The 27820-nt window shown below is 42.4% G+C and overlaps 1 protein-coding gene across 1 annotated transcript in view; it reads left to right on the top strand.

Annotated features, from left to right (window-relative positions):
* Positions 1-7443: 7443 nt before the first annotated feature.
* The window catches only part of CXADR (CXADR Ig-like cell adhesion molecule), a 56409-nt gene continuing 36032 nt past the window's right edge, over positions 7444-27820 (top strand). Inside the window, exon 1 of the mRNA XM_049858585.1 lies at positions 7444-7620. Within this exon, the coding sequence (XP_049714542.1) occupies positions 7578-7620 (43 nt within the window). The 5' untranslated portion in view covers positions 7444-7577. The remainder of the gene's footprint in view (positions 7621-27820) is intronic.

Here is a 27820-nt window from a genome sequence, read left to right as displayed (position 1 = left end):
AATCCCAAACGCTAGAGCTGTGTCTTGTATTTAATTATGGTACCAAGCCAGCTGCATTGAGTCAATTCTGACTGATGGTGACCCCATGTCTGTCAGAGCAGAACTGTGCTCTGTAGGGTTTTCAATGGCTGATTTTTCAAAAGTAGATTGCCAGGCCTTTCTTCCAAGGTGTCTCTAGGTGGACTCGAACCTCCAAGCTTTCAGTTAGCAGCTGAGCACATAAACCATTGGCATCATCTGCTCATCTTAATCAACTTTTCTGAGCTCTCCCCCTTTCACCACTTTCCTAATGTACCTCTTGTCGTCTTGCTAGAGTTTAAACAGCCTTAGTTTAACTCGTTAAGGCATTCTATACATTTTTCTATTCAAATGTGTTAGAATAATTTAGAATGCCAACCATTTTCTCTTGGATTATAATTCCAAGTTGAAGTTTCAGGATTTGAGTTCAAATTCTGAAAGAATACTTTTTCTTTTAATTAAATTAATTTGGAATCTAAATTAATTCAGTCAACAAATATGTTCTGAGCACACATTTAGCACCAAGCACTAAGCTGAATGCTGGGGCTACAACAGTGCCCTCATGGAGCGGAGCTTGCAATTTGGTGAGTGGGCTAAGTAGTAACCAAACCATCAAATAATTACATATTCAAGTATGAGACCACAAATGCGAAAAGTGTTCTGAAGGAGACAGTATCCTGAGAAACTGTAAGGCTAGAATTTGATTTAGTCAGGGGATTTCTTGGGAAGGGACACTTGACCTTACAGGTGAAAGATGACTAAGATATGCCCACTTGAGAATGTAAACAAATAATACTCCAAGCAAGGGAATTAAAAAAAAAAAAAAAAAGCCCAAACCCAGTGCTATTCTGACTCATAAGAATCACACCTGCAAATTCTCTACAGCTGCAAGGGTGTGGGCAGTATGAGATGAGCCTGGAGAGGTAGGTAAGAGCTAAACCGTTCAGAGTCCAGAAGTCTTATCCTTACTACGAACACAACTAAAGCCTTTGAAGAGAATATCTTCACAGAGAGGGAATGTGTGCCATTGATTACAATTTATTCAAAGTGGCCATGGAGTTATTTGGACTTTCTTCCGAGGCACCTTTGGGTGGACTCAAACTTCCAACCTTTTAGTTAGCAGCTGAGTGCATTAAGTTAACCATCTGTACCACCTGGGGACTTTTAATCAAAGAAAGGTGTACTATTCTGAATTCCATATCTAACTCTGGAAATGTCAAGTTGAGCAGTCTCTACTGCAAAAGACCTCTTTAAAGTGTTAAAAAGCAAAGGTGTCACTGTAAAGAATAAGGCATGCCTGACCCAAGCCATGGTGTTTTCAATCACCTTGTATGCATGTGAAAGCTGGAGGATGAATAAGGAGGACCTAAGAACTGGGAAACCCTGGTGGTATAGTGGTTAAGAGCTAAGCTACAGCTGCTAACCAAAAGGCTGGCCATTCAAATCCACCAGATGCTCCTTGGAAACCCTATGAGGCAGTTCTACTCTGTCCTGTAGGGTCGCTATGAGTGAGAATTGACTCAACGGCAATGGGTTTTTGGTTTTAAGAAGAATTGATGCCTCTGAATCAAGATGTTAGCAAAGCATATTTTTTTTATTTGTACGTGAAGAATATTGAATATACCATGGACTGCCAGAAGAACAAAAAAATTTTTCTTGGAAGAAGTACAGCCAGAAAGCTCATTAGAAGTGAGGATGGCGAGACTTTGTCTCACATATCTTGGACATGTTATCAGGAGGGATTAGCCCTAGAGAAGGACATCATGCTTGGTCAAGTAGAAGGTCAGCAAAAAAGAGGAGACCTTCAACAAGATGGACTGATACAGTGGCTGCAACCAGGGGTTCAAGCATAGCAACAATTGTGAGTGAGGATGGTGTGGGATTGGGCAATGTTTCATTCTGTTGTATATATGGTCACTGTGACCCAGAACCAATTTGAGGGCACCTAACAACAACAATTTGTTTAAAGAAATATGAGATAACTGGGAGTATGGATAGGAAATAAGAGACCAAACATTTGAAATAAAGATTCAACATCTACAAATAAAAATGTAATTGAAATGAAAACCCAAATGAAGGTTTAAATAGCAGATTCAACACAAGTGAAGAGTAATGTTGTTAGGTGACAAAAAAGATGGATATGTTTACCTAGATTTCAGCTCAGAGTATCAAATACTTTGAAAATATGAAAGGATAGAAGAAGGTGTAACATACATCGAATTGGAGTTCCAGAAGAGAATAATAGAATGTGAGGAAAGCAATATTCAATGAGAATTTGAATACTGAGATTTTTGCAGAATTATGGGAAGATAGGAATTCTCTCAAGTTCAAGAAATCCTAGGCAGGATTAAAAAAAAAAAAACCTAATCCCATTGTAATAAAATTGTAGAATAACAAAATCAAAGAGATCATACAAGCAGCCAGATTAACTACAAGAACTATTAGATTGACTTACTAGAGAAACAAAGGAAGCTAGAATATAGTGGAATAATATTTTGAAAGCACTGAGAGAAAAGACAGGTTACCCTGAATTCTATACAAGAACTCTACCTTTCAAAAATGACGGCAAGAAGGTCTCAGATAGAAGGGGAGAAAAATGTGGAACGAAACTCAAATTCCTAAAAAAGGCCAGACTTACTCTACTGCTGGAGACTAGAGGAACCCCCAAGACTATCACTGTAAAATACCCTTTGAACTTGGAACCGAAGCCACTCCCAGTGATCATTTTTCATCTAAATAATAGATTGGCTTATAAAATAAACCATATCACTCAGGAGTACCAAAAGCCGAAACCTGTTGCTGTTGATTCCGACTCACAGCGACCCTATAGGGCAGAGTAGAACTGCCCCAGAGGGTCTCCAAGGAGCAGCTGATAAATTCAAACTGCCAACGTTTTGGTTAGTAGCTGTAGCTCTTGATCACTGCGCCACCGGGGCTCCACTTGTGAGTACAATGCTCCCTTAAATAATCAACTATAGGAAACCAAATGGTCAATACTTACCCTAAAACAAAGATGAGACGCTAAGGAGGGTCAGGGAAGCTCATCACCACCACACCAGTCATCAGTCCTCTGGGACAGAGTAGAACTGCCCCACAGGGTTTCCAAGGCTGTAATCTTTGCAAAGGAGCCCTGGTGGTGCAGTAGTTAAGAGCTTGGCTGCTAACCAAAGGTTGGCAGTTCAAATCCACTAGCTACTACCTAGAAATAACTTTTTGGTTTTAATCTCTGTGGAAGCAGACTGCCACATCTTTGTCCAGCAAAGCAACTGGTGGGTTCAAACAGCCAACTTTTCAGTTAGTAGCCAAGCCCTTAACCACTATACCACTGGGACTCCTTCAGGGAGGCCAGATTAATAGAACAGAAAAGAAATAGTGAGAATGTTGACACACTGTGAAAAATGTAACCAATGTAATGGAATAATTTGTATAAAAATTGTTACATGGGAACCTAATTTGCTGTGTAAACTTTCATCTAAAACACAGTAAAATATTAAAAAAAAAAGAATGATGGCAAATTAAAAATAGGTATTTTTAGACAGACAAAAATACCTTCCAGAGATCCTCAGTAAAGGAATTTCTAAAGGATATAATTCTGGAACAAGGAAGGTGATCTCAAAAGTGGTTTGAGATGCAAGAAGGGAATGGTAAACAAGGAAACAATAATGATAATAACAGATAACATCATCTGAGTACTTACTAGGTTCCAGGCACCATGCTAAATGCAGTATGTGGATTAACTCACTCAAGAAAATTTCCCAGAAGGAAATGCATCTGCAGTCCCACTGAATGCCTCACATAACGGATAAAAATAAGAATTCTGCAGCAAAGAGGGAGCCCCCTCCGTAGCATAAATGGTTTAGTGTAGGGTTATTAACCAAAAAGCTGTCAGTTTGAGCCCGCCCAAAAGATCAGGTCACAGCCCTGAAAACCCTATGGAGGCCAGCTCTCTGAAGCATGTGGGGTCACCATGAGTTGAAATCGATTCGATGGCAACTGGTTTTTGGTTTTTTTGGAGGGGTAAAGAAAAGTTACTACAATCAAAGAGAAAAAGTAGAAACTCCAGCTTAATGCAGGGGATCTTTAAAACCAAAATCAAACCCGTTGCCATCGACTTGATTCCGACTCATAGCAACCATCTCTCTAGGACAGAGCAGAACTGCTCCATAGGGTTTCCAAGAAGCAGCTGGTGAATTTCAACTGCTCATCTTTTGGTTAATAGAACAAACAGCCAAGCTCTTAACCAGGCCTCCTTTAGCTACATAAGGGGGGAAAAAGCCTTTTCATTTGTGAGTTTTATAAAGGTATCTTTACATGCCTACAATTTTGGTCTGTATAAACTTATCACTTTTGTGTATTTATTTTGGAATTTGCATTATCAGGAACCTAAAAAAAAAAAAGCAAGAAAAAGATCCAACATTGCTAGGTCACTGGCTAAGGGCTGATTTATGAATATTAGAGTATTAGTGTTTATGTACATAAAACTAAAAATGCTTATATTTATAATGCATTGCTTAAGGGTAAATAGATGACTTTCTCTCATTAGAACAAGATGATAAGTTTTTTGCTGATATTAATCTAAAAAAACCAGTGTTCTGAACAACATACAGTTCACAAGCAAGAAAACTGTTGTTTCTTAAAAAAAGCATTATCACTTTCTAGAAATTATAAAACTCAGTGGTGTCATGTATGATAGGAAGTTCCGTATTTCACATACCTTCATATTCGGAGCTAGTAGAAGTGAAAAGCCTTTCATTCTTAAGGTAAATCAACCCCCGAATATGATAGTAGGATTTTAATCATCTGTGGGTGTGTCGAAAGATCATTACTGCTGAGAGATCTTTGTAAAGGCGAATGCTTTATTAACCACTGAGTTATTTATGTCTCTATAATTACCACCTTCTTGACGGACCAGAATCACCTTTCCGCTGGTTTAGAGGCTATACCATGAGGAGTTCATAGAGCTTTACTAAGACAGAACAATTCATTTAATGGTTGTGTGCTATTTGTTAGCTTGGTTTGAGGATACCCAACAATGTATAATTGTATGTTCTGGAATTAATGAGACTGTCACAAAGCAACATCAAAAAGTGACTTCATATATGTGTTTAAAGAACATTAGCTCCCTAAATAAGGTAAGCTGCTCTTTTCATAGTTCATTAAATCTCAGAGATGATACATTTTTAAAGCTTTGAGATCAGTAATTCAAAGAAGTATATAAAACATTCAGCTTGTAAAATTTTTTTTAAAAGTCCATTCTAAAAATTGAAGATGTAATATTTGTGATTTATTGTATGGATATTTAAACAACTTTTATTAACACACGATACAGAAAATGAACATTCAACTCAATACTTGAGAGCCTACTATGTGCTGTGCTTCCATGAGCAACAAAGATGAATGATGGGCCTTTTCAGCCTTGTAAGGATGCTCAGAGTAAGGGAAGTGACTTAAAAAAAAAAAAAATTTTTTTTTGTATGCAAATGACTACCACAGGAGGAGGCAGAGGTAAGGATTACTAAAAAAAAAAAAAAAAAAAGGAGGAAAGGGATTAAGACGAAAAGTCTTTTGGGCAATCTCTATAGATTTACTGTAGTAACTGGTTGAAATGAACCCTGAAGGGTGGATTTGGTTTCTACCTGGAGGAGGCATTAAGTGTACAACTTTATAATAAGTGTGTGCTACTATGAAGCAGTTAATACTAAGAAAGGTTCTCATGAAACAGTTTGAAATAGGTAAGAGCAACTTCAATACTTAATCTCTTCTACTTAATTCCATAAAGTATGATGTAGTGATTAAAAATGTAAATTCCAAATATTATGTATCTACAATTATATCCAGTAGAATTCTTGTTTCCTCAATGAATAGGAAGTCTGAAGCAGTTACTCATCCTGTCTCATGTCTATACTCCTTGGATATGCCAAGATTCTACTTAAGACAAGTTAAATCAGAATCACTGGAGTGGAGCTGTAACAGTGGTATTTTTAAGTTCTCCACATGATTTTAATGTGCCTCTAGGGGTGCAAACCACCAGGCTAAATTGAAGTTGGACAGTTTTGGTCTTCATGATAACAGATTTACTTCCTTTGCCCTTTCTCTTTTCTGCTGCAGTAAACAAGAATTTTTCAATATTATCTTTATTAGCAGCTGCCACTTACTGAGTATTTACTATGTGCCAGGCACTCTATGGCAAACATTTTTTGTGCATTATCTTGTGTAATTTTCATAGCAATCCCCTGAGGTAGGTGCTATTTCTAAATAAGTTGCCCAGTTATTGCCCCACTGTGGAGTCCAAGCTCTTCGCCACTGCACCACACGGTTCTCCTCTATCTCACTCCTGATATGGAACTAACTGTTCACAACTCCCAAATATCTCTGCAGTTATAAATAAACCTTATCTGGGAGGAGCAACCCCAGAAGGGGCAGCAAAATGACACACAAGCAAGTACTGAGGACACCAGGAGACAAAAGCGACAGTGAAGCGTTGACGGGGACACTCAAGACATCTAAATCCCCGCATTCCCACCCCCAGGCCTTTAACCACCCCTACTTAGCCCCATTTTAAAAACTCACTCATCCTTATCCAAGAATTTCAGCGTTAGTGGTTGGGTGCCCTGGAGTCGATTTTGACTCATAGCAACCCCATATGACCGAGTAGGATTGCCCTGTAGGGTTTTCTAGGCAGTAATCTTTAAGGGAAGCAGATTGCCAGGTCTTTCGCTCGCGAAGCCCCCGGGTGGGTTCGAACCACCAACCTTTCGGTTAGCGCTGCAGTACCAGGTCTCCTTAAATAGAATATCCTTTAAATGCAAGGAAAAAACAAAAAACTGGGTATGTTCCAAATCCATAGTCGCAGTTTGGCGGTTCGTCATTGCTGGAAGTTGAGAAGTCTTCTCAAAGGCAGCGAGCAAGTGGGGGTGTGTGCCCAGCCCGCGTCGCCTAGACTCAGGCGTGAGCGCCCAGCCCTGCAGGAAGCGCGGAGATGGGGCGGTGGTCCCTCATCCCCTGCGTCCCCGAGGGCCGGGCGGGGTGGGCGCCGGAGCGCCGGGCTGGGGTGGGCTGCAGCGCCGACGGCATTAGCCGCCCTTCAGGGTCGGAGGGAGGCGGTGAGGATAATCCCGCGCCGCGGCCGGGGCGAGCGCGCGACCGCAGTTTCAGTTGCCTGGGGAGAGAGCCTGACCCGGCTCCCGGGCACAAAACCCCCACGTTTAGTCGGAGGCGTGGAGGCAGCACCCCGGCTCAGGCTCGAGGCGGGCGCCACCCCGGCACCCCGAAGCGCTGCGCTGCGGCGGGCGCGACAGTTCGCTGCCCCGAGAGTCCCCGCGGGCAGCCCCCGCGCAGCTCCCGGTTGCCATGGCAACCCCACGCGGCGGGCGGACCGGGAGCCGTAGGGCCGAGCCGCAGCCGGAAGTGACGCGACTTCACCTGCGGAGCGAGGGCGGGGGTGCAGAGGTGCCGCGCCGCCGCCGCGAACCAGTCGGGAACGCGCGAGGCGCGGGGAGACCTGGACCCCGGGCGACAGCCGCATACCTGCCACCGCCGCCCACGGCCGGGCCGCCACCATGGCGCTTCTGCTGAGCTTCGTGCTCCTGTGCGGATTCGCGGGTACGTGCAGGCGAGGCGGCTCCCGGCACCGCGCCGCCGGCCCAGCCCGCGGCCGCCCGGGAACAATGGGCGTGGGGGAGGGGGCTGGCGCGGTTCGGGGGCGCCGTGCGGTGGTGGGGTGCGGGCTGCACTGCTCGCCGTGGTTTGGGGCTGGGCGCGCGAGCCAGGAGGGTGCGGCGGCCGGGCGGGCCGGGCGCGCTAGCGGAGCTCGGGTTCGCGGGTGGGCGCGGCGCGCGGTGCCCCCGACGGCTCCCAGACCGTGTTTGCCGCGGGTGCGGGCTGTGCCTCGTACGCTCCTGCCCTTTCCGTTGTTAGCCTCCGGATCACGTTCGTCCAGGATTACCCGATTTCAAAAGCCTCGGGCGGCGGGTTTTCAGGTGTCGAGCAGTCCAGGCATAGAGGCTGAATTACAAACGCCATTATTCAGTAGCCACCGCGCTTTTCAGTGCCGCGGATCGTCCAAGGTACGTCTAGGAAGGAGGCGCTGAAGGAGTGCTATCCTAGGCTTTCTTGATCTCGTACAAGAGGCAAGCCCCGGCAAGAGACGGATGGGTGAATCACGAGGTAGACCGTGGGAAATCAAAATAGGTTTCTGCAAAAACGCAGTATTGATTTCTGCAGTCCAGAGCAAAGGGAAATTTAGTAACCTCGGTTGTGAGTTTGAAATCATTTGGTTCGTTTTGAAGATAAAACGGGATGGGGTGGCTTGTACGGGGTAATTCCTTCACCAAGTACGTTTTTGGTCTGTGCCTTACTCTGGGAGGGGGGAAAAGGGTATTTAAAAAATGCGCTGGCCATTAGAAAACATAATCATTTTGACACTTAAGAACCTGATCAGTTTCTCTATCAGTGTTTCAACCAGCGAATCTTGTTTGTCAGGCTAAGCATACGTCGCCTTTTATATACTCGAAAGAGAAAAAATCCATAGGTGGGGCCATAGGAGGCACACTTTGTAGCCTCCGGAAGGATAATAGTGCTCTGTAAAGCATGATCCGGTGGCTCTTTTCTGTTGGGATGGCTCTCTGCTTCCTGTTGAAATGTTAATGCCATTGTTGGATACCACAGCTGTGAGCATTACTCATGTGATCAGCAGTCAATTAACAAGTCAAATCTTTGATCAAGGAGCCCTGGTGTCCGAGTGATTCAGTGCTTGGCTGCCAACCCACATGTCATCGGTTCGAACCCACCCAGAGGCTCCTTGAGAGCAAGACCTGGTGATGTGCTCCCGTAAAGATTACACCCATGAAAACCCTATGGGGCAATTCTGCTCTATCACATGGGATCACTATGAGTTGAAATCAACTTGACAGCACCCAGCAATCTCCCATCAAAGTTTGTAGCACTGCCTTCACCTTTACATGTAATTTAGACTCGGTTTAAATTTCCAAAGTAAAGCTTCCTGAAAAGATTAAAGGTTACGTCACCAGTTTACATGGCATGTGTACGTTCCTACCTTTGTTTTGTCAAGACTGAAAAAGCTGAAGTTGGCAATGTGTATGTTCTCTTAGAGGAGAAAAAGCATTTTAGACCACATCTAAATCAGAGAAGTGTAAGAACATAGAGGACATCCCCCCCACCCCGGCTATCCAAACCAAACCCATTGCTATGGAGTTGATTCCGACTCATAGCGACCCTACAGGACAGAGTAGAATTGCTCCACAGGGTTTCCAAGGCATGCCTGGTGGATTTGAACTACCGACCCTTTGACCAGCAGCTGTAGCTCTTAATCACTGCGCCACCAGCTATCCAGATTATAGTATTTCATTTCTTCTGGAATGCCTCACTTTGATGGACACATTCTCAGCCAAGGCTATTTTGATACATATAAAGTTGTTGCGCTCATAGTGTGTACACCAGGGTACAGCGAACATCACCTTAGAGGACATCATGGTTAGCTAAACAAGACAACTTTTTATTCTAATTGTCCGTCTTAGAAATCAACTCAGAAACTGGAATTGATACCTGGCTTTGAGTACTTCACCTATTTCTGACCATTTTAGAAATGTGTTGCTAAGAACTCAAGTTCAGTATTAACATGATATGTCTCCTACATTGGTAAATCAAAGTGGAGGCTTACGTATTAGAAATTGCAGTGCTGTCTGTGATAGATTCTCCTTTAGACCTGTCTCTGTGTAGGTAGTAAAGAGTGTTGTGTTTTGGATGTTGATGGGATTCCTTTTCGTGCATTATTATTGCTTACCTAGTGCCAAGTCTTACTACTAGTAGCAGTTCTCTATTACTACCACTGCTGTTTACAGTAGTGGCAGCAGTAAAACGGTAGTAGCAGCCCCCAGCCAAACCATTGCCGCCAGAGTCGATTTCAACGTATAATGACCCTACAGGACAGCGTAGAACTGCATCATGGGATTTCCAAGGTTGTAAATCTTTACGGAAGTTGACTGCCACATTTTTTCTCCTGTGGAGCAGCTGGTGGGTTTGAACTGCTGACCTTCTGGTAAACAGCTGGGCACTTAACCACTGTGCCACCAGGGCACATGGTAGTAGTAGCAATAGTACTAAAATTAATCCCTTAATTAAGCACTTATTAAATGCCAGGTGCTGTTCTAAGAGTTTTACATATACTCGCTTAATCTTCCTAAAAAAACCCAGGGCCATCAAGTCGATTCCTACTCGTACCGACCTTCCTAGCAACCGTAATTACCCTTGTTGTACAAGTGGGAAAAACAGGCACAGAGCGAGTAAATGACTTAGCTTGCTAGGATTACGAAATTGCTCCTGAATCTGTGCCCTTATCTGTGCTATTCTGCCTTTCAAGCAGCCAGATACTTCACTCTTTGATTGCCTCTAATCGACGTCCTAATGTCTACCATTGGTCGTCTGTCATTTATTAAGAATCTGTTGTTGGCTTGACTTTGTGCCAAGCACTGAGGGCTTTTATTATGAGCCCTTTAATTTCCTGATCTTAGTTAAATTCTTTCAGGCACTACAAGAGCACTAGTATTCTTCAGGGCTGAGACCGTGGTTGTAAACTGACCCGTGTACCCACAAAAGTTTGGGGTGCTTCTGTTTTCATGCTGTCAATGTGAGTGGAACTGAAAAAGGACTGGTCAGTGATTCTGGTCCCTCAACCATGTTTGACGATGGGCGGGCCTCTGTCCTCTTCTGTTGCCTCAGTTGCTTTATGTATTAAGAATGAGACCCATGCTATCTCAGAGTTGTAGTGGGGAGTGAAAGATATTTTATCACTTTACCTGAAATCTTTTCCTTTAAGTTAAAAAAAAAATTAAGGTTATTAGGTACGAACTTTATCTCCTCTGTGTGCTTTCCTCTAATATTTATATTCCTGCCATCATCCCACCATCTGAACAAAAGTTGCCTCCAAGGCTAGCCTGCCTACGCTGACTCCTTTGTTGTAGAATCTGCTTCTGTTACCAGATGTATCTCTTTGCACTAGATCAAAGGGCAAGAGCATTGTCTGTATTGTTCGCTGTTACAGTCTCAGTGTCAGCTCCTGGGGCACGGCTGACAGCAAGGGTTCAGCCAGTGTTTGTTGTATAACTATTTTTAACCCATTTTCTGCTAGGCATGTGTGTGTGTGTACACGCAGTTATGCACACACAGATGTATACATACACCTCACTTATCGACTATGTTGTTATGTGACGTTTCACATTTACAACAATAGTAAAAAAATCTACTCTTCAGCTATTTTGTGCGTTAATAACATATGTTTGGCAGTAACAAACACAGGCACAGGGCAAGAGTAACACTGGCTGTGATGGTTAAGGTTATGTGTCACCTTGGCTGGGCCGTGATTCCCAGTGGTTTGGCAGTTACATGGTGATATAATTTGGCAATTCTGTCATGATGATGTCATTTGGCAGTTAAGTAATGAAGTAGACATTCTTCATTTTGTGATATGTTGTCGTGCTACATTGTCACATAATGCCGATTTTGCATGATGATCTGGTCTTTGGAACCTAACCGTATCGATAAGTGAAGAGAAGGCTGTGTGTGTGTGTATAATACAATTCCATTTCCCTTTTTCTCCCTTCTCGTCCTAGAAAGATTGTCCTTACAGTAGTCATTCCACTGGCCCACTAACATTTTCTCATTCGATTGTTAGCATAAAGAAATTGAGACTTTATCTCTGGCCTTATTCAATTCCACCCCTTTGCTTCAGTTGCTAGAGGTGACGGTAAGGCATGTGCCAAATCCATCACCCCTCTAGATCTCCTTCACACGTGTCTTTGTTCTTTCCCAACCTGTTGACCTCCCCTTCACTGCCTTTCTTCTCCAGTAGTCCGCCTTCCCTATGGTTTGGCACATACCCCTTGTCTCAGTCGTCATTTAAACCTGGGTGACCTTATCTACCTATCAGGTACCCTCCAGGTAATTGCTAGAGACTTACAAATATTTCCAACTCAGCCCACGTCTCCTTTGAATCCTGAGCCATTGTTTCCAACTGCCCAATATTCACCCTCCACCTGAATGCGCTTACCTCATACTCTGCATGTCCCCTGCTGAACTCGTCAGTTTTAATGATCCAGTCATTTATGTTTATTAATGGCCTCCTGTGTACTATGCCCTGTGCCAGGTGTCCCTACAACAGAATAGGACTTTGCAAGATGCAGAATGTTCAGTAGAACACCCAAGCAGATGGTGCAGCTTTTGCAAAGACATAGAGATCTGAAAGGGTACGATGTCTCTTGAGAGCTGAGAAGTTCAGCATATATACATGATCTAAATGACACTTCTTGAACTTTAATGTGCATATGAATCATTCTGATTCATTCTGAGATTCTGCATTTCTGACAAGTTCTGTGACACCATTGCTGCTGGTCGATGCTGTAGCTACACTTTGGGTGGGCGGAGATCTAAACGCTGTGTGGACAGGCTTGATAGGAGATGAGAGGTGTCTGTCAGGTCTTGCGCCTTCCCCCTCCTGGGTGGTGCAAACTGTTAATATGCTTGTCTGCTAACTGAGAGATTGGCTGTTTGAGTCCACCCAGAGGCGGGTCAGAAGAAAGGCGTGGTGATCTGCTTCTGAAAAATCAGCCGTTAAAATCCCTTTGGAGCCCCGTTCTACTCAGATGCAGACAGAGTGACCATGAGTTGGCAGCTTGTGGTGGTGGGTGCAGCAGTGAAGATAATCTGGGGGAATGAAGAAGAGGTGAGAGGGTTTTAGGGAGATGACAGTGAGCATAAGTTTGGACAAGTTGGATTTGAGGTGCCTGTAGGTTGTGGTGGTAAAAATGTTTAGGAAGTTTTAAACAAAGGACTGGATCTAAGGAGAGAGGCAAAGATTAATGATACAGAATTGAGGATCGCTGGTGATAAGCGGCATCACTGTAAGGTTAACCAAGAAAAGCAGGTGGGATGAGGGAAGGTGAATTGTGATAGGAGGGAACATCAACACCTATTTAGCAGACAGAGATGAGGAACCTGGGAACGAGGAGTGATAGGAAACAGAAGAGAACTAGAGGGCGGTGGTGTCCAGAGACTGGTGCAGAAAAACAAGGCCAGTGGGTCTGACCATTAGGAGATTATCGATAACATTTTAGGAAGCTGATTCCGTAGTGGTGACAGTGAAGCCAGATTTTAAGATGTTGAGGAGTGGGCATCAGGTAAGTGGAGAACAAGAAAGGTGCTTTGCATTTGCAATTGGTTTGACAGCAGAGGAACCATATGGCCATAATTACAGAGGGAAATAGACTCCAGAGGAGAAGGAAGAAGCCAGTCAATGAGAACTCCCTTTACTTTCCATCACCAAGACTTACAACCTTGCTCATATTATCATTCTTCCAACAATGTATTCCTCCTTAAGGCTAATTCCTGAATGTTGTACCCTTTACCTTCTCAGAGATGTCACTCTACTATCCGTTTTCTGTATCTGGATCCCATCAAAAAAAAGAAAAAAAATTTTTTTTTTTTTTTTTAAATTGTTTTATTGTGTTCTAGGAGCCCTGGTGGTATAGTGGTTAAGCACTTGGCTGCAAACCAAAAGGTCAGTGATCTGAACCCACCAACCACTCCACGGAAGAAGGATGTGGCGGTCTGTTTCCATAAAGATTACAGCCTTGGAAACCCCGTGGGGCAGTTCTACTCTGTCCTATAGGGTCTCTATGAGTCGGAATCAACTCAATGGCAACAAGAATGGGAAAAAAAGTTGTTTTAGGTGAAAGTTTACACAGCAAAGTAGTTTCCCATTCCACACTTCATACACAAGTTGTTCCGTGACACATATCCCCCAGTGTGTCAGCACTCTCCTCATTTCCAGTCTGCCTTCCCTTGTCCAGTTTCTTTGCCCCTCCTTGCCTTCTCATCTTTGCTTTTGGGAAAATGTTGCGCGTTTGGTTGATTGTTCTAAGGAGTACGTTCCTCCTCGGTCTTATTTATTTTATAAGCTAGTCTATTGGCTAAAGGGTGACCTACAGAAGTGGCTTCATGTCCAGGTTAAAGGGGTGTTTTAGGGTGATGGCTTGGAGGTTCCTCCAATTTCTGTCAGTCCAGTCAGTCTGGTCTTTTTTATGAATTGGATCCCATCAATTTTAAACAAGCTTAAGTATCCTGCCTTATATCCCTTCAGCAGCTGCTGTCTCTCCATTTCCCTTCTTAACTGGATTACTTGAAGGAGTTGCCTACATTTGCTGACTCCGTTATTTTCCTTCAGTTCTGCATTCTTCCACCCTTTACAGTCTGGCTTTTACCCACCTCCACTCCTGTGAAGCTGCAGTTGACACTGTTGCTGTATCAGATGGACATGTCACATCTTTTACCTCAGAACCTCCCATTGTGAATAGCACTATTGAACCATCTCTTTTTCCTTTCCAGCTATTCTCCTTTTCCTTTGTGAACTCAATTTCTTCCTTGAACCTTAAATGTTGGAGTTCCTCAGGTTAATGGCTTCAGTTACCATTTACATACTTCTAGCCTCCAGTCTATTTCTAGCCTCTCCCATGTTTACCTCTAATTTCAAACCATCCGCTTGACATCTCTACTTAAGACTTCCCACAACCAATCCTATCCAGACAATATTCTCTCTCATTAGATAGCGTTTTCAGCCACCAGAATGCCCAGGCAGAAATCTGGGTACCTTACTTCTTTTCCTGTTCGCTGATTTGCGCACATCCAATCATTTCTAAGTCATTTATGTCCCTTCAGTCACAGCACATAGTCCACATTGTACCATCATCTCTTAGGCTTGTTGAAGGAGCTTCATAATTGGCTTCGGATTAAGTGAGCTCTTCTCTGTGTCCAGGCACATCTCGTTACCGGAGCACGTCCTAACATTTTTCCAGTGAGCCTTTATTTTAATTGTCTCTTTCCTCTCACCAGACTCTATGTTTCATGAGGTCCGTTTGGTCTTCATTCTATTTGCAGTATGTGACACTGCATGTTCGTTGAATATATGGGAAAGGGTGTGGTAGACAGGAGTTCATGTTTGTTAGCTTAAGGAAGAGCCTAAAGGGGGTAGAAACAAATTGGTTTGAAGATTAGAAAGATTTGAAGATCAAGAAAAGATGTTTCTTGGAGTTGCTGAGCAGGGACAGGCCCCGTATCCTGCACAGGTGAGCTTTGTGTGTGTGGTTTTCCATGTGTTCAGTAACTGAGTGGGTTTGTATTGGCACTCTATTCTCAAATTTTAATCTCCTTTTTGCAGCCTTTTTTCCACTCCCCTTGTCTTCACCTTTCCCCTGTCTAAAATACACAAGTCATTTTTAGGTGAGAACCTGATGCTTTCTGTAGTTAAGTAAAGGAAAGAAATAAGCTTGGGAACTTTCGAATTGGTTCATTTGGTGGCCAGCAAGTAGTGGATATGAAGTTTGAAATGGTTACTTAAGTAACTCAGAAAAAAGATTATCTAATCAAGAAGAAAGAGCTTATGGCTTTATTATGCTGCCTGTCATCTGTCTTGCGTTTGTTACAAAAAAAAAAAAAAATCTAATCATCTATGATAATTTTTAGGCTGATTTTGGACTGAGATTGGTTTCTATTAAGGGAGTGTGGTGCTCAGTAGAGGTACAGAACAGCGACCTTTTCTAGCCTTGGTTTCCCTACCCCCTTTTTTCTATTTAATTTCTTTGGTGGGGCTAAAACCAGAAGTGGGGGGGGGGTGGTGGTGGCTGGAAGAGTGACACCTCGGTTTTCTAGAAGCTGGAACACGGGGTTCATGGTTTGGTTTGGCGTCTCTTGGGGCTGAATTATTGATGTTCTTTGAATAGTTGTTTCCCGTTTTGAGTCCATTACCATCTCCATGTAAAAGAAAGTGGCAACAAAATTGAGAATGTTTCTTCGTGGTCAGTAATAGCTGTAGAAGGCATATGCTCTTTGGGGGAATATTTTATCTCTTTGGTGCCTTCCCACTTGTCTTTTCAGTAGCCTTTCTTCCCTCACTCACCTCATTGGCTCGCCCATCCTGGTTTCATAATAAGGAGATAGTCAATTAAGAGTTTAAGCCTTAAAGGTCCAAGTTGACTCAGCAGTATTTGCTTTTTATTTCAGTTGGCAGAATGCTTGTGGAAGAAAAGACTTTTCTGCTGTCTTGAGATGGGGAAGGTAGGATAAGGGAAAGAGATAGTAATAACAAAAACTGCAAACCCATTGCCGTCCAGTAAATTCCAACTCATAGCAACCCTATAGGACAGAGTAGAACTGCCCCATAGGGTTTCCAAGAAGCAGCTGGAGGACTCAAACTGCTGACCTTTTGGTTAGCAGCCAAGCTCTTAACCACTGCACTACCAGGGCTCCAGAGATGATAACAGCAGTCTATTTTTAGAGTAGGTATGAGATCAGTGGAATGACTCAGTTTGGCCTTTGGTAGTTGGTGAGAAAAAGGACCAACAATCAAATTAACTTAATAGTTGTACATCCTGAGACAAATACAGATACCTCTGGAAACTATGAAATTATTGTCATTCCTTCAAAGATACTTTTTTTTACGAGCTGGAATGGAACGGCTTTAATTCCATTTACTTCTAGGAAATGGAAAATGTGTTCAGATTTTAAAAAGAAACAATGTAACTAATCATGGTTACTTCCCATAGTATGTGTGAGATTAATAGTTTCTCCAAGGGATGGTTGGTTTGGCTGCACAGATAAAGTGCTCTCCAGAAGACTCAAGGGAAGTCCAGATGCAATGAACCGTATTTGTTGAGCAATGTCTTTGTTATATTGTGAGTGAAGTAGCTGGCTCGCCTCAGCCTTTTTTGTATTGGATTAGCAAATGGAAGAGTGCTTTGAACTCTTGAGTACTACATAGTTCCCAAAGGGGTTTTCTCTAATGGACCAGACAAAAACTTTTTTTGACTTTGTTTTATGCTGGAGGTAGTTCTGTAGTAAGAATTCAGAAGACTCTCTATCCTACCTTTGCTATATAATGTGAAATCTGAACTGTTAAATCTGGGCTGCAAAAGTAATAGTACCTTATGTTTGAATCTACTCTCCTGACAACCCCGGGGGTAGGAATGATACATCACATTTTCTTATTTTATAGGAATCAAGCCCTAAGGCCAAGCAAGGCCTAAGTCCAGTAAGTTGTGGTGTTGGCTCTTGACAGTGCTATCCAAGAGAAGTGTAACGCAAGCCACATATGTAATTTAAAATTTTCTAGTAGCCACATTAAAAAGTAAAAAGAGAAATAATTTTATTTTGTTTAACCCAATATATCAAAGATATCATTTTCATTTGTAATAAAAATAAAAATATTATTGATGAGATAAATTTTTTCATACTAAGTCTGAAACCTGTTTTGAACTTACAGCACATCTCAGTTTTCGCTAACTACATTTCATGTGCTCCGTAGCCATCTGTGGCTAGCAGCAGCTGTCTTGGACTGCACAGGGTTAGAGCTTGGAGCTTTAGCTCTTATGTCTTTTCACCATATCCAGTCCTGAAACATTCACGGGTACAGCATGCCATCAAAATATCACCCATGTTAAATAGCTTTGTCAGTTGGAGCATGCCTTTGGAATTGCTGTCACGAGATTTTTACCTCTAAAATAATTGTTGGTGTCACATAGTATCTCCTGGGAAGGAGCTAAATAAAGTCTCCCTTGTTGATTTGGTTTCTCGTAATCATCAGAGCATTTGTTACACACAAAATTATATCAGTTGTCCTTATTTTATAGTTATACGCATTCACATTTATATGGCAGAAAAAGAAATATACGTACAAGACATCATATTTTTACCTTGCCTATGGGGGACATAGAAGCCCTGGTAGCACAGTGGTTACAGGCTTTAAAGGTCAGTAGTTCTAATCCACCAGCCGCCCCTTGGAAACCCTATGGGGCAGTTCTGCTCTGTCCTGTAGGGTTGCTATGAGTCATAATCAACTTCACAGTGATAGGTTTGGTTTTGGTTTATACAGACATTATATGTGGTAAAGTAGTGGGTCAGCAAAAATGAGGGAAACTCTGGATGTGATGGATTGTCAGTAGCCACAGTGGACTCAAATATACCAACGATCAGGAAGATGGCACAGAACCAGGCAACATTTCGTTCTGTTATACATAAGCTCACCATGAGTTGGAGCCGAAGGCAATTGATAACAATATACAGCATTAGAATGTTGTTTTTAACAAAAAAAGTTTGAAAATAGCACTTTTCTGTCCTTAGCGCCTTTAAAATTAAAAAAAAAAACTTTTAATTGAAGTGTGACATTAATACACAGAAATGCACAAATGAAAATTATGTAGTTCAGAACATTACCACAGAGTGAATACATCTATGTAGCTGTCACCCAGATGGAGAAATAAACCACAACCTGAATCTCAGAAGCCTCTTCTCTTCACTTCTTTTATTCCTTTCTTACTTCTAACAATATAGATTGGTTTTAATACTATATAAATGGAATTATACAATATATGTATTTTGTCGTAGTTTTCATGTATTGTGTTTAAAGATTATTCATTTTGTGTAGCTGTAGTTCACTCATTTTCTTTGTTATATGGTATTCCATTCTGTGACTCTACCACCATTGATTTACTCATTCTACTATTGATGGACATTTTTCTCTGCAGTTTTTGGCTACTGTGAGCAATGTTGCTGTGATACTCTTGTAGTTTATTTTCGTGCATACGTGCATACATTTCTGCATATGAGTCCAATTTCTCGATCATAAGGTATACATAATGTTTAGCTTTAATTGATACGCCCAACAGTTTTCCAGAGTCATTGAACCAGCTGACGCTCCCACTAGTGGAATAAGAGAGTTCCAGTTGCTCCATATCCTCATGCTAGTGTTTTCTTCGTTTTGGCTCTTCTGGTGAGTATGTAGTGATATCTCATTGTGTGTGTGCTTTTAGCATTTTTATTATGGAAATTTCTAAACAGATTCAAAACTAGAGAAAATATTATGATAGACCTTAATGGGTCTTCATTCAGCTTCATCAGTTACCTGCTCATCTCGGTTGGCCTCTTGATGCCATTCTACAGTTCTTCCCTTCTCCGATTGCTTTTCACAGGTATTGCAGATTTAGTCTCCAGAAACCTGCTACCCACATTTTCTTTTGCCTTTCATTCTAAGTAAATACGTGCTTCCTTTATTATAGAAAAATAGAGGCTATCGCATACAAATTCACTTAATTCTTTGTCCCCTAATATGTAAACTTATCCATAACTTTACCAATCCTTACCTTTTTTTCTCTAGTCTTAATTAAAGATATCTTATCCTCTGTTTTCTTGGCCTCATTCTTTTCTGGGGTTTTTATCTTTCAGCCTCTGAGTGTTCTATATATATTTTCAGCTTCTCTCATTTTTCTTGCCCTTTTGACTTTTAAATGTGATCAGCATTTCTCATTTCAGAACAGACTTCCTTCACCACACATCACACACTGTCTACTACCTATTTTTCTTCTTTCCTTGAAAGCCAAGTTCCTCAAAACTGAGGCCAGTCTGTCTACTCATATGTCTCAACCACTGTAGTCAGAAATATCCTGTTGCAGCTCCCCAAAGTCTTCACCAAATCAGATTTGGCCTAGGTACCAGTGACCTTCTCATTGCCAGACCTAGTGGATATATTTCATTTATTTACATAACACATTTTGTGTGTTTTATATGGTAAAAAAAAAAAAAATTTTTTTTTTTCTTTTATATGGTAGGCACTGGATAAAGAATTAAAAGATACCTTCCCAAGACTTAAAGAGTTTATCTCACAGTAGGAGGGACAGGTTTTTTTTTTTTTAATTGTGCTTTGAAAGTTTACAAATCAAGTCAGTCTGTCATACAAAACTTTATACACACCTTGCTGTATACCCCTAGTTGCTTTCCCTGCAATGAGACAGCACACACCTTTCCATCCAGTATTGCCCGTGTCTGTTCAGCCAGCTTCTGTCCGCCTCTGCTCACTCGTCTCCCCTCCAGACAAGAGCAGCCCACATAGTCTCATGTCTACTTGAGCCAAGGAGCTCACACCTTGCCAGTATCGTTTTGCCAGTATCGTTTTCTGTCTTGTAGTCCAGTCTAATCCTTTTCTGAAGAGTTGGCTTTGGGAATGGTTCCAGTCTTGGGCTACAGAAGGTGTGGGGACCATGACCTGTGGGGTCCTTCTAGTCTCAGTCAGACCATTAAGTCTGGTCTTTTTACGAGAATTTGAGGTCTGCATCCCACTGTTCTCCTGCTCTTTCAGGGATTCTCTAGGAGTGACAGGTTTTAACGTGACAATGGATTGTTACAATAGCTACTGTTTATTGAATGAATACCAGGTAGGTAGATACTTGGAACTGTTATAAGAGCTTTGTATACATTATTTTATTTAATCCCCACAATGAAGCAGGCATTAACTCTCGTTTTAAAGAGGAAAGCATTGAATCTTAAAAGGGTTAGAAACTTGCCCATGGTCGAACATTTAATAAGCTAAAACCAGAATTTGAACCCAGATTGGGCTTCAGAGCTGATGCTGTTAATGGGCAGAGCTGCTTCCATAATTCAGTGTGCTGGTGCCTAAGAGTGTCTGTACTTATTGTGAGGTGAGTCCAGAAAACTGGTGCTAACACTCCTTCAGGTGTGAGGGAGGGAAGGAGAGGAGACAGGTGTTAGGCTTCTTGGTTGATTGATGGTCTGGAATTGGAACATATGTAGAGCTGAAATAGATAATTTAGTTTAACACCTTTAATTTACATTTGAGCCCTAGAGAAGCAATTTGTCCAGAATGGTACACTGCTTTTCTTGTGACAAGTTTGACAATAGGTTCTTCGTCTGATATTTATTTTCTTGTTTCAAAAAAGAAGAACCAGTTCAACCAAACTCTTGAACCATGGGCTGCGTACCATGCTGTTTAGAAATTTAGTATAGGAAAGGAATAAGGCAATGCCCATGAGTTTCTAATAACGTACTCACCGCGCTTTGCAGTGATTTTAAAAATGAAATCTCCATCCAGGGTGTTCGCTGGTGACTTCTTACAGGGTGAATGTGGCTTGGGAGCCAGTCTGCCTAGATCTGTATCTTGCTTCCTTAGTAGCTTAAGATATTGAGCACCGTATTTAACTCCACAGTGTTTCTGCTTCATTATTGTACCATAAATGGGAATAATATTAATACTATTAATACTTCCCTCTTAGAGTTATGAAAATTGAAAGAGTATGTATAAAATATTTGGAAAAGTGATTGGCGCATAGTGAACACTCATTGTCAGTTGCTGTTTATTGTTAAGATGATGATTTCCCATCCTTATTCCAGTTTGGTGGGAGAAAGATGTGGCAGTTTGCTCCCATAAATATTACAGTCTTGGAAAAACACTATGGGGCGGTTCTGCTCTGTCTGGTAGGGTTGCTGTGAGTCAGAATCAACTTGCTGACGATGGGTTTGATTTTGGTTTTATCCCAGTTTTTATCTGGGCACCTGCTTTTTTTTTTTTTTTTTTTAACTCATTGGGGAAGGGGAGCTGAGAATTGATATAAAAGGACTATGTAGAAAAGCAAATAAGTATACTATGTCATTAATCATTGTTATGAATTTATCTGACTGTAACTATTAATTTTCTTGGCTCTAAGTACAAATTAACATGTTATACTGAGTAACACACATGGGAATTAAACAACTCAAACTCTTAAGACTGCAAAGAGCATAATTTCTACCCTGTAATTGTTTTCTTCTCTCCCCAGTAATATTTAAAGGCCCAAGTGGAGCAGTTAAACTAATATTAACATATTGAAAGTGTTTTTCTTTTCTAGAAACGGGAATACTCACTATTTAGGTGATTTTCAAATATTGCCAATCCCAAAGCAACTTGCTGGTGAGATGGGCCACAGGCCGGAGTTATTACATTATTAACAAGCTACCCTTATCCCCTTGATGGGCCACAAGCACCTCATTTGCATACTCCCTCCCAGTCATTTGGTGGGAGTTACAGAGACTATGGCTAGAAGGGCCATGTTAAGTAATTCCTTGCACGGCAGCCCACCCTCTGGCTCTTCCAGCCATTGGCCCTTTCATACTTGAAGGATTAACTGCCCCTTCCCAATCATTTTAGCAGTCCAAAACAGTCATTAACAGTTGGTCCTTCTGTGGGGCAAAGAGTCCTACTCCAGGGTGAGGTTACTCAAGTACCAGCCATTCACGTCTGCTGCTGGTATCCTTCTGATCTGGTTGTATTCTCCAAAAGTCATCTTGGCTTCACTCTCTCTGGCCAGTGATAACATTTTAACTGAGAGAAGATTATTCCTTTGCTCTGAGCCTCTCGAGGTATCAGCATAGCAAAACCTTTAAAGGACTTTAGGTTTGGCCACCATACTTCAGTCCAGCAGTACCTCCTCCTTAGTCCACTCTTTCACAGTTATTGCTTCTACAGTTAGTTTTTACAATCACAATTAACCCTGTTAGCAGTCAGTACAGATAACCGAATTATATAATCCTATCAGCATCTTCCCCCACCCTCTCTTGCCCAGACACGTCAGGAAAAGAGGAATGTATTCAGTGGGATTGTCCATTGTCTGCTCATTTTGGGTATAAGCATACTCACAAAAGCATGTAAGCCAGCCACTTTATGCCTTTATCTCCCCCCATTTTAGATAGCCAATCTTTAAATTGCCAATCCTTGTCAAACCAGTACTCTGAAGAGACAAGCATGTTCCTTGAAGAATCTTCTGTTCCAGGTGGGACTTGCACCTGCATCCACGAACAAAGTCCGGTGCAGAGCAGGCCGTCAAATTGCAGCAGTTTACACCAGCTCTTGGTGTCGAACATCTCTCTCTTCATTCTGTCGAGATGTGGTTAGCTCATCCATAGCCATCCAAGCTAGGTCAGTGGGTGCCAGCCATAAGCTCAGAAGTCTTTGCACCTCTGGCACTTCAGATCAACCAGCCCCTTCCTCTGTCTCTCATCTCTAGCCCCCATGGGCTAGGTCAGTGGATACCATCCGTAAGCTCAGGAGTCCACACAACTCCATTCACTTCAGACCAGCCAGCCCTTTCTCCCTCTTTCTCATCCCTAGCTTGTGTGGGCTAGGTCAGCAAGTGCCAATGGAATATGTCCAAACTCAGTCCATCTCTTCATTGCTCTTCCTCCTCCACTTCCACTCATCAAGTAGACCCAGGTGACCACCATAAATGAGCATACCAGGCTGTCTACTTGCTGACTCCCTTTAATTTGGAGTCCTGGAAGGGGGATTTTCTGAGAGGCGCTGACTTTTCTTGCCTTGTGCACCCAAAGGCAAACTGCTTGCTTGAAATTTAAAAAGCAAACAGTCATTTTTTTTATGTGGGTCCTTCCTTCAGATGTAAATCTGTTCTCTCAGCAGTCCTGGGTAGGTCTGCCTATCTTTTCATATGAAAATTTCCTGGATGAGGCTGAGGTTTTCCACCTAAGTCCTCAGTACTCTGTACACTGGGCTACTGGCTTGAAAAAAAAAGCCCTGTGTTTCTTCAGGCAAATCCTGGTTCCCATTTTAGCATATCCAGTCAAGTATTGGCTGAAGGTGGAGTTACACGCTGTGTGTAATCTGTAATACCCAATATTTATTTCTATCATACGTTTAGATTTGCTTTACAGCCCTAGATAGGAGATACATTCAGTATCCATGGTACATTCAAATAAACACAAAGCTCTTTAAAAACATTCCAATTTCATCTTCTCCACCCCTTGACTGTCTTCCCATTCATATGTGTATGGCCTCGGGCCTCTGGCTGGGTGAGACCAGAAAACCTTTGCCACCTATTAGTCATCTCATTTAACCGGCCTGGCCCTTAACCTGAGCCTGAAGATGGCGAGAAGTGGCAGCAGAGAAATTACGGTAGCAGAGCCAGCAGGACCAGAAGAATGGCAGGAGATGCTGCTTTTCTTCCCTCAGCGGTAGCATAACATCTCTCACTTTTCCTTTTAGCCATTACAGATGGCAACCACAGTAACAATCTAAGAATCAAAAGTTTCACTTTCCATGCTGCTTTCTTCTTTCTCTTACAAAGTCCCATGCTTCCATGAGTCTGGAGGCCATTGCAACAAGTCCCACTTCTGATGCCAGCTGTAAAAATGGCAGTGGTGGCGGCATCCAGACTTCCTTCTCTAACTTCCAAAGGGCTAGAGAGAATCATCATCGGCATCAGCAGCTCCAGGCTGATTCCCATAAGGCAGAGGCCAGTTATACCTCCTATCCAATCTTTACCAATTCTGACGCTAACCATCCCTCCAATAGCATTCTCTACTTCTCTGCTGGGTTCAGTAATTCATTGCAGTGGCCACACACACCTCACAGACCATATTCCCAGTTATGGAGTTTACCAGGGAAACAACAGATTACAATTCAGGTTCAGGAAAGCTCAGGGTACCGTTCTTCCATCAGGACAGCCTTCTCTCAGCAATGCCTCATGCAAGCCTCTCCGTGCTACTTGGCCTATCAGCCCCTTGGCCCCTTGGCCAGGCCTCTGCCCTGCTTGGGCTAGTGTTCCAAAGCTCTTATAGCTCGATGAGCAAGTGCCTGGAGGCACACCACTCCTCCAGGGAGCCTCAGTCTGAAGGCGCTGAGCTCTCTCGCTCCGTGGGTCAGCACACCCACGGCGCTATCTCCTGCCATTCTTCTGGTTCTGCTGCCTCTGCTACCGCAATTCCTTTGCTGCCACTTCTCCCCGTCTTCAGTGTTACATATCTCTCTCTCTTTCTCAGTCTCCTGGTTCCAGAAGCTTCTCAGCACAGGGATTCCAGGTGCAAAGGACGTACTCCACTCCTGGTTCTTCTTTCTTGAAGGTCATGAGGGTCCCCCCTGTTTGCCTCTGGGAGGGCTCATTCCCCTTGTTGGGGTTCCATACACTTTATTTGCATGGTCATACCCCCGACAAGAGTGCCATGCACCTTATTTACATTATTAGCAGGCTATCTGATCCCCTTGGTGGACCATGAGCACGTATGGGCACAGTGCCACCCAGTCGTTTGGCAGGAGTTACAAAGACTGGCTAGAAGGGCCATATAAGTAATTTACTGTACTGCAGGGCAAAGGAGACAGATAACATGGTGGTTGTGTTTTTGTACAGGATTTGGAATACCCAGTGACTTGCTTACTTACTAACCCAGATATCTGCAGTATTAGGTCAAACAAATTGTATTTGTCAATCCCTTAAACATATTACTTCCCGATTTGTCTAATTTTTTTTTTAAATTGCTCTAGTGAATCATTTTTGCTATTATTATTGCATTTTTATTATAAGGTTCCTGAATTCTGTTAACTGAACTCAGCAATACTATTGAATGTGTATTCTCTATTTAAAATAGTAACCCTTTGTACATTCTTTGACATTTCTTAAAAAGCTCAATATGAAATAAATACAGAACAATTGATGATAAAGTCATCATAACATACGCCTTTGTAAGAAACCAAAGACACATGCAAGACTTTTGGAATGTAAATTTAAATTCCTTTCATTTTTATTTCTAAATTTTTTCCGTTTTGTTAATATCTTTGGAATGACTCTAGATATTCTGAGAGAAAAACCATGTTAAAAAAAAAAGTGTAATTGTTTTCTTTTGTAGGACAGAATAGAACTGCCCCATAGAATTTCCAAGGAGCAGCTGGTGGATTCAAACTTCCGACTTTTTGGTTAGCAGCTGTAGCTCTTAACCGCTGCACCACCTGGGTTTCCATATTGTCCTAGAGATAACTGATGATACAGGCAACTTTTCTTCATCTGCAGTTGTGATTTTAGAGTGTCCACAAATTAAGGTTTTTTAAAACAACATACTTCTTTCATGTTAACTATGTATGAAGTAGCGGGCAGGTTAATTTCTTGCCAGATTTGCTTACATTTCTTGTATATGAATATTAAAATAGTAGATATTCAGCCTTGGCTCCATCAACACATGACCAAGCTGGCACAACTCCCTCTAAGCTCTACCTCCTGTTCGATTGTTCTCCCTGTTGGCTCTCCTTCCTGTACTTTCCCCACAAGGGCTACTTGGCCTCCTTTCCCGTTACCACTCCTCTTCCATATAGCTCCTTTACTTTTCTTCTACTCTGAGCTCTCAGCCACCACTTGATGTTCAGCAGTTTTGTCCAACACTAAGTCCTGAGCTTTTTGTTGAGTAAGGTTTGGGCCACCTGCTGCAGAGATGAGCCACTGAGACCCTGTTGAGTGAGTACAAGTGTGCCTAAGGGTTGTTGCTAGCTGCCGTTGAGTAAGCCCTGACTCATGGCGACCCCATGCACAATGAGATCGGGACATTGTGATCCATAGCGTTTTTCCATTGGCTGATTTTTGGAAGTACCTTGCCAGGCCTTTCTTCTTAGTCCATCCTAGACTGAAAGTTCCGTTGTAACCTGTTCAGCATCATAACAACATGCAAGCATCCATTGATAAGTGAGTAGTAGCTGCATTTGAGATTCGTTAGCTGGGAGTTGAACCCAGGTCTCCTACATGGAGGATGAGAAATCTACCACAGAACCAGCAAGGTCTTCTGTGCTTAAGGGTAGGGACATGTAAGCAACTCTAGGAAAGGAACATATTGTGTAATACAGGAGAGGACGCGACTAATGCATCCTGTGGAGATCAAGGAAAGCCTCAGATTGGAGGTAACAGATTTAAAAAATGTACTTTGATAAAAAGCTAGAGGTCCTCTAGTGGGAGAAGGTGGAGCAGAGGGAAAGATGGATATTTCAGACATAAGGACAAGTATGCACAAGCATGAGACTGTTCCCCCTTAGTGCTTCCTCTGATGTTTGTTCTCTGATTGGTCCCAGACCAGGATTTTTTTTTACTGTTGTTCCATCTTTAGTAGAGGAATACCTTAGTCTCGCCTAACTTCAGCTGCATTTCATCTTGTTATTTTCCTGCACTGTTCTGAAATGTACCATCTTTTGTTTCTGGTGGATTCTTTTATACAGAGGTGCTCGTGCCTGTGAGCTTTCTTTGCCTCCTCTTCCTTGGACTCTAGTTGAACTGTGTTTCTCTTTGAATCCCTTTCATATCTCGGAACTGTGACCTGCTTACCTCTGAGTATCCACAGTTGCTTGATTGCTGTTTTATTCTGTTGTGTTGAAGCATGATCTTGATTGCTTAGGCCTCAAACAGTTCATGTAGTTAGTTGCCTATCTCCTAATTCATAGCTCCTCTTTGCACCACAGTCCCTAGGTGGTACAAATGGCTAATGCACCCAGCTGCTAACCAAATGATTGGAGGTTCAGATCCACCCTGAGGCTCCTCAGAAGAGAGACCTGATGATCTTCCAAAAAGTCAGCCATTGAAAACCCAGTGGAGCACAGTTCTGTTCTGACACACACATAAATCAGAATTGACTCAGATGGAACTGGCGATGTGGCATTGTCTTTACACCCAAGTGAAAAGACCTCACCTGTCACTGCCTCCATTCTTTCGTCAGACATGGTCTTAAAAATCCTGTGCATAAACCATCACTGGCCAGACTTCACATGTTGTATCTTGCTAGTATAGAGAAAAACATAGAAAATATGTTTCAGAACACTCTTGTGTTTTATCTCCTCAGGAATAAAACAGCAGAAAACTTTCCTTCCTTCATTTGGCAAATGTTTGTTGAATGCTAGCGGAGTACCTGAAATTTTGCTAGACCGAGGGAAACCAATGATGATCAAGATGGGCGTGGTCTTTGTCTGAAAGTCAGATGTGTTCACTGGGGACAGGGGAAGGAAGGACACACAGTAAAGAAGCAATTTCAATAAGTGCTTGTGATGGAGGCATCATCAGTTGTCCGGGGAGTACATAGAAGATTTCTGATTCAGTTAATATTTGGGCCCAAGTAATGTTTTCTAGAAGAAGTGACTCTGAACTGAGACCGAAGTAGC

The sequence above is a fragment of the Elephas maximus genome, chromosome 18, assembly GCF_024166365.1.
Source record: "Elephas maximus indicus isolate mEleMax1 chromosome 18, mEleMax1 primary haplotype, whole genome shotgun sequence".
NCBI lineage: Eukaryota > Metazoa > Chordata > Mammalia > Proboscidea > Elephantidae > Elephas > Elephas maximus.
The sequence above is the reverse complement of the archived record's forward strand: the minus strand, read 5'-3'. Positions and strand labels throughout refer to the sequence as shown.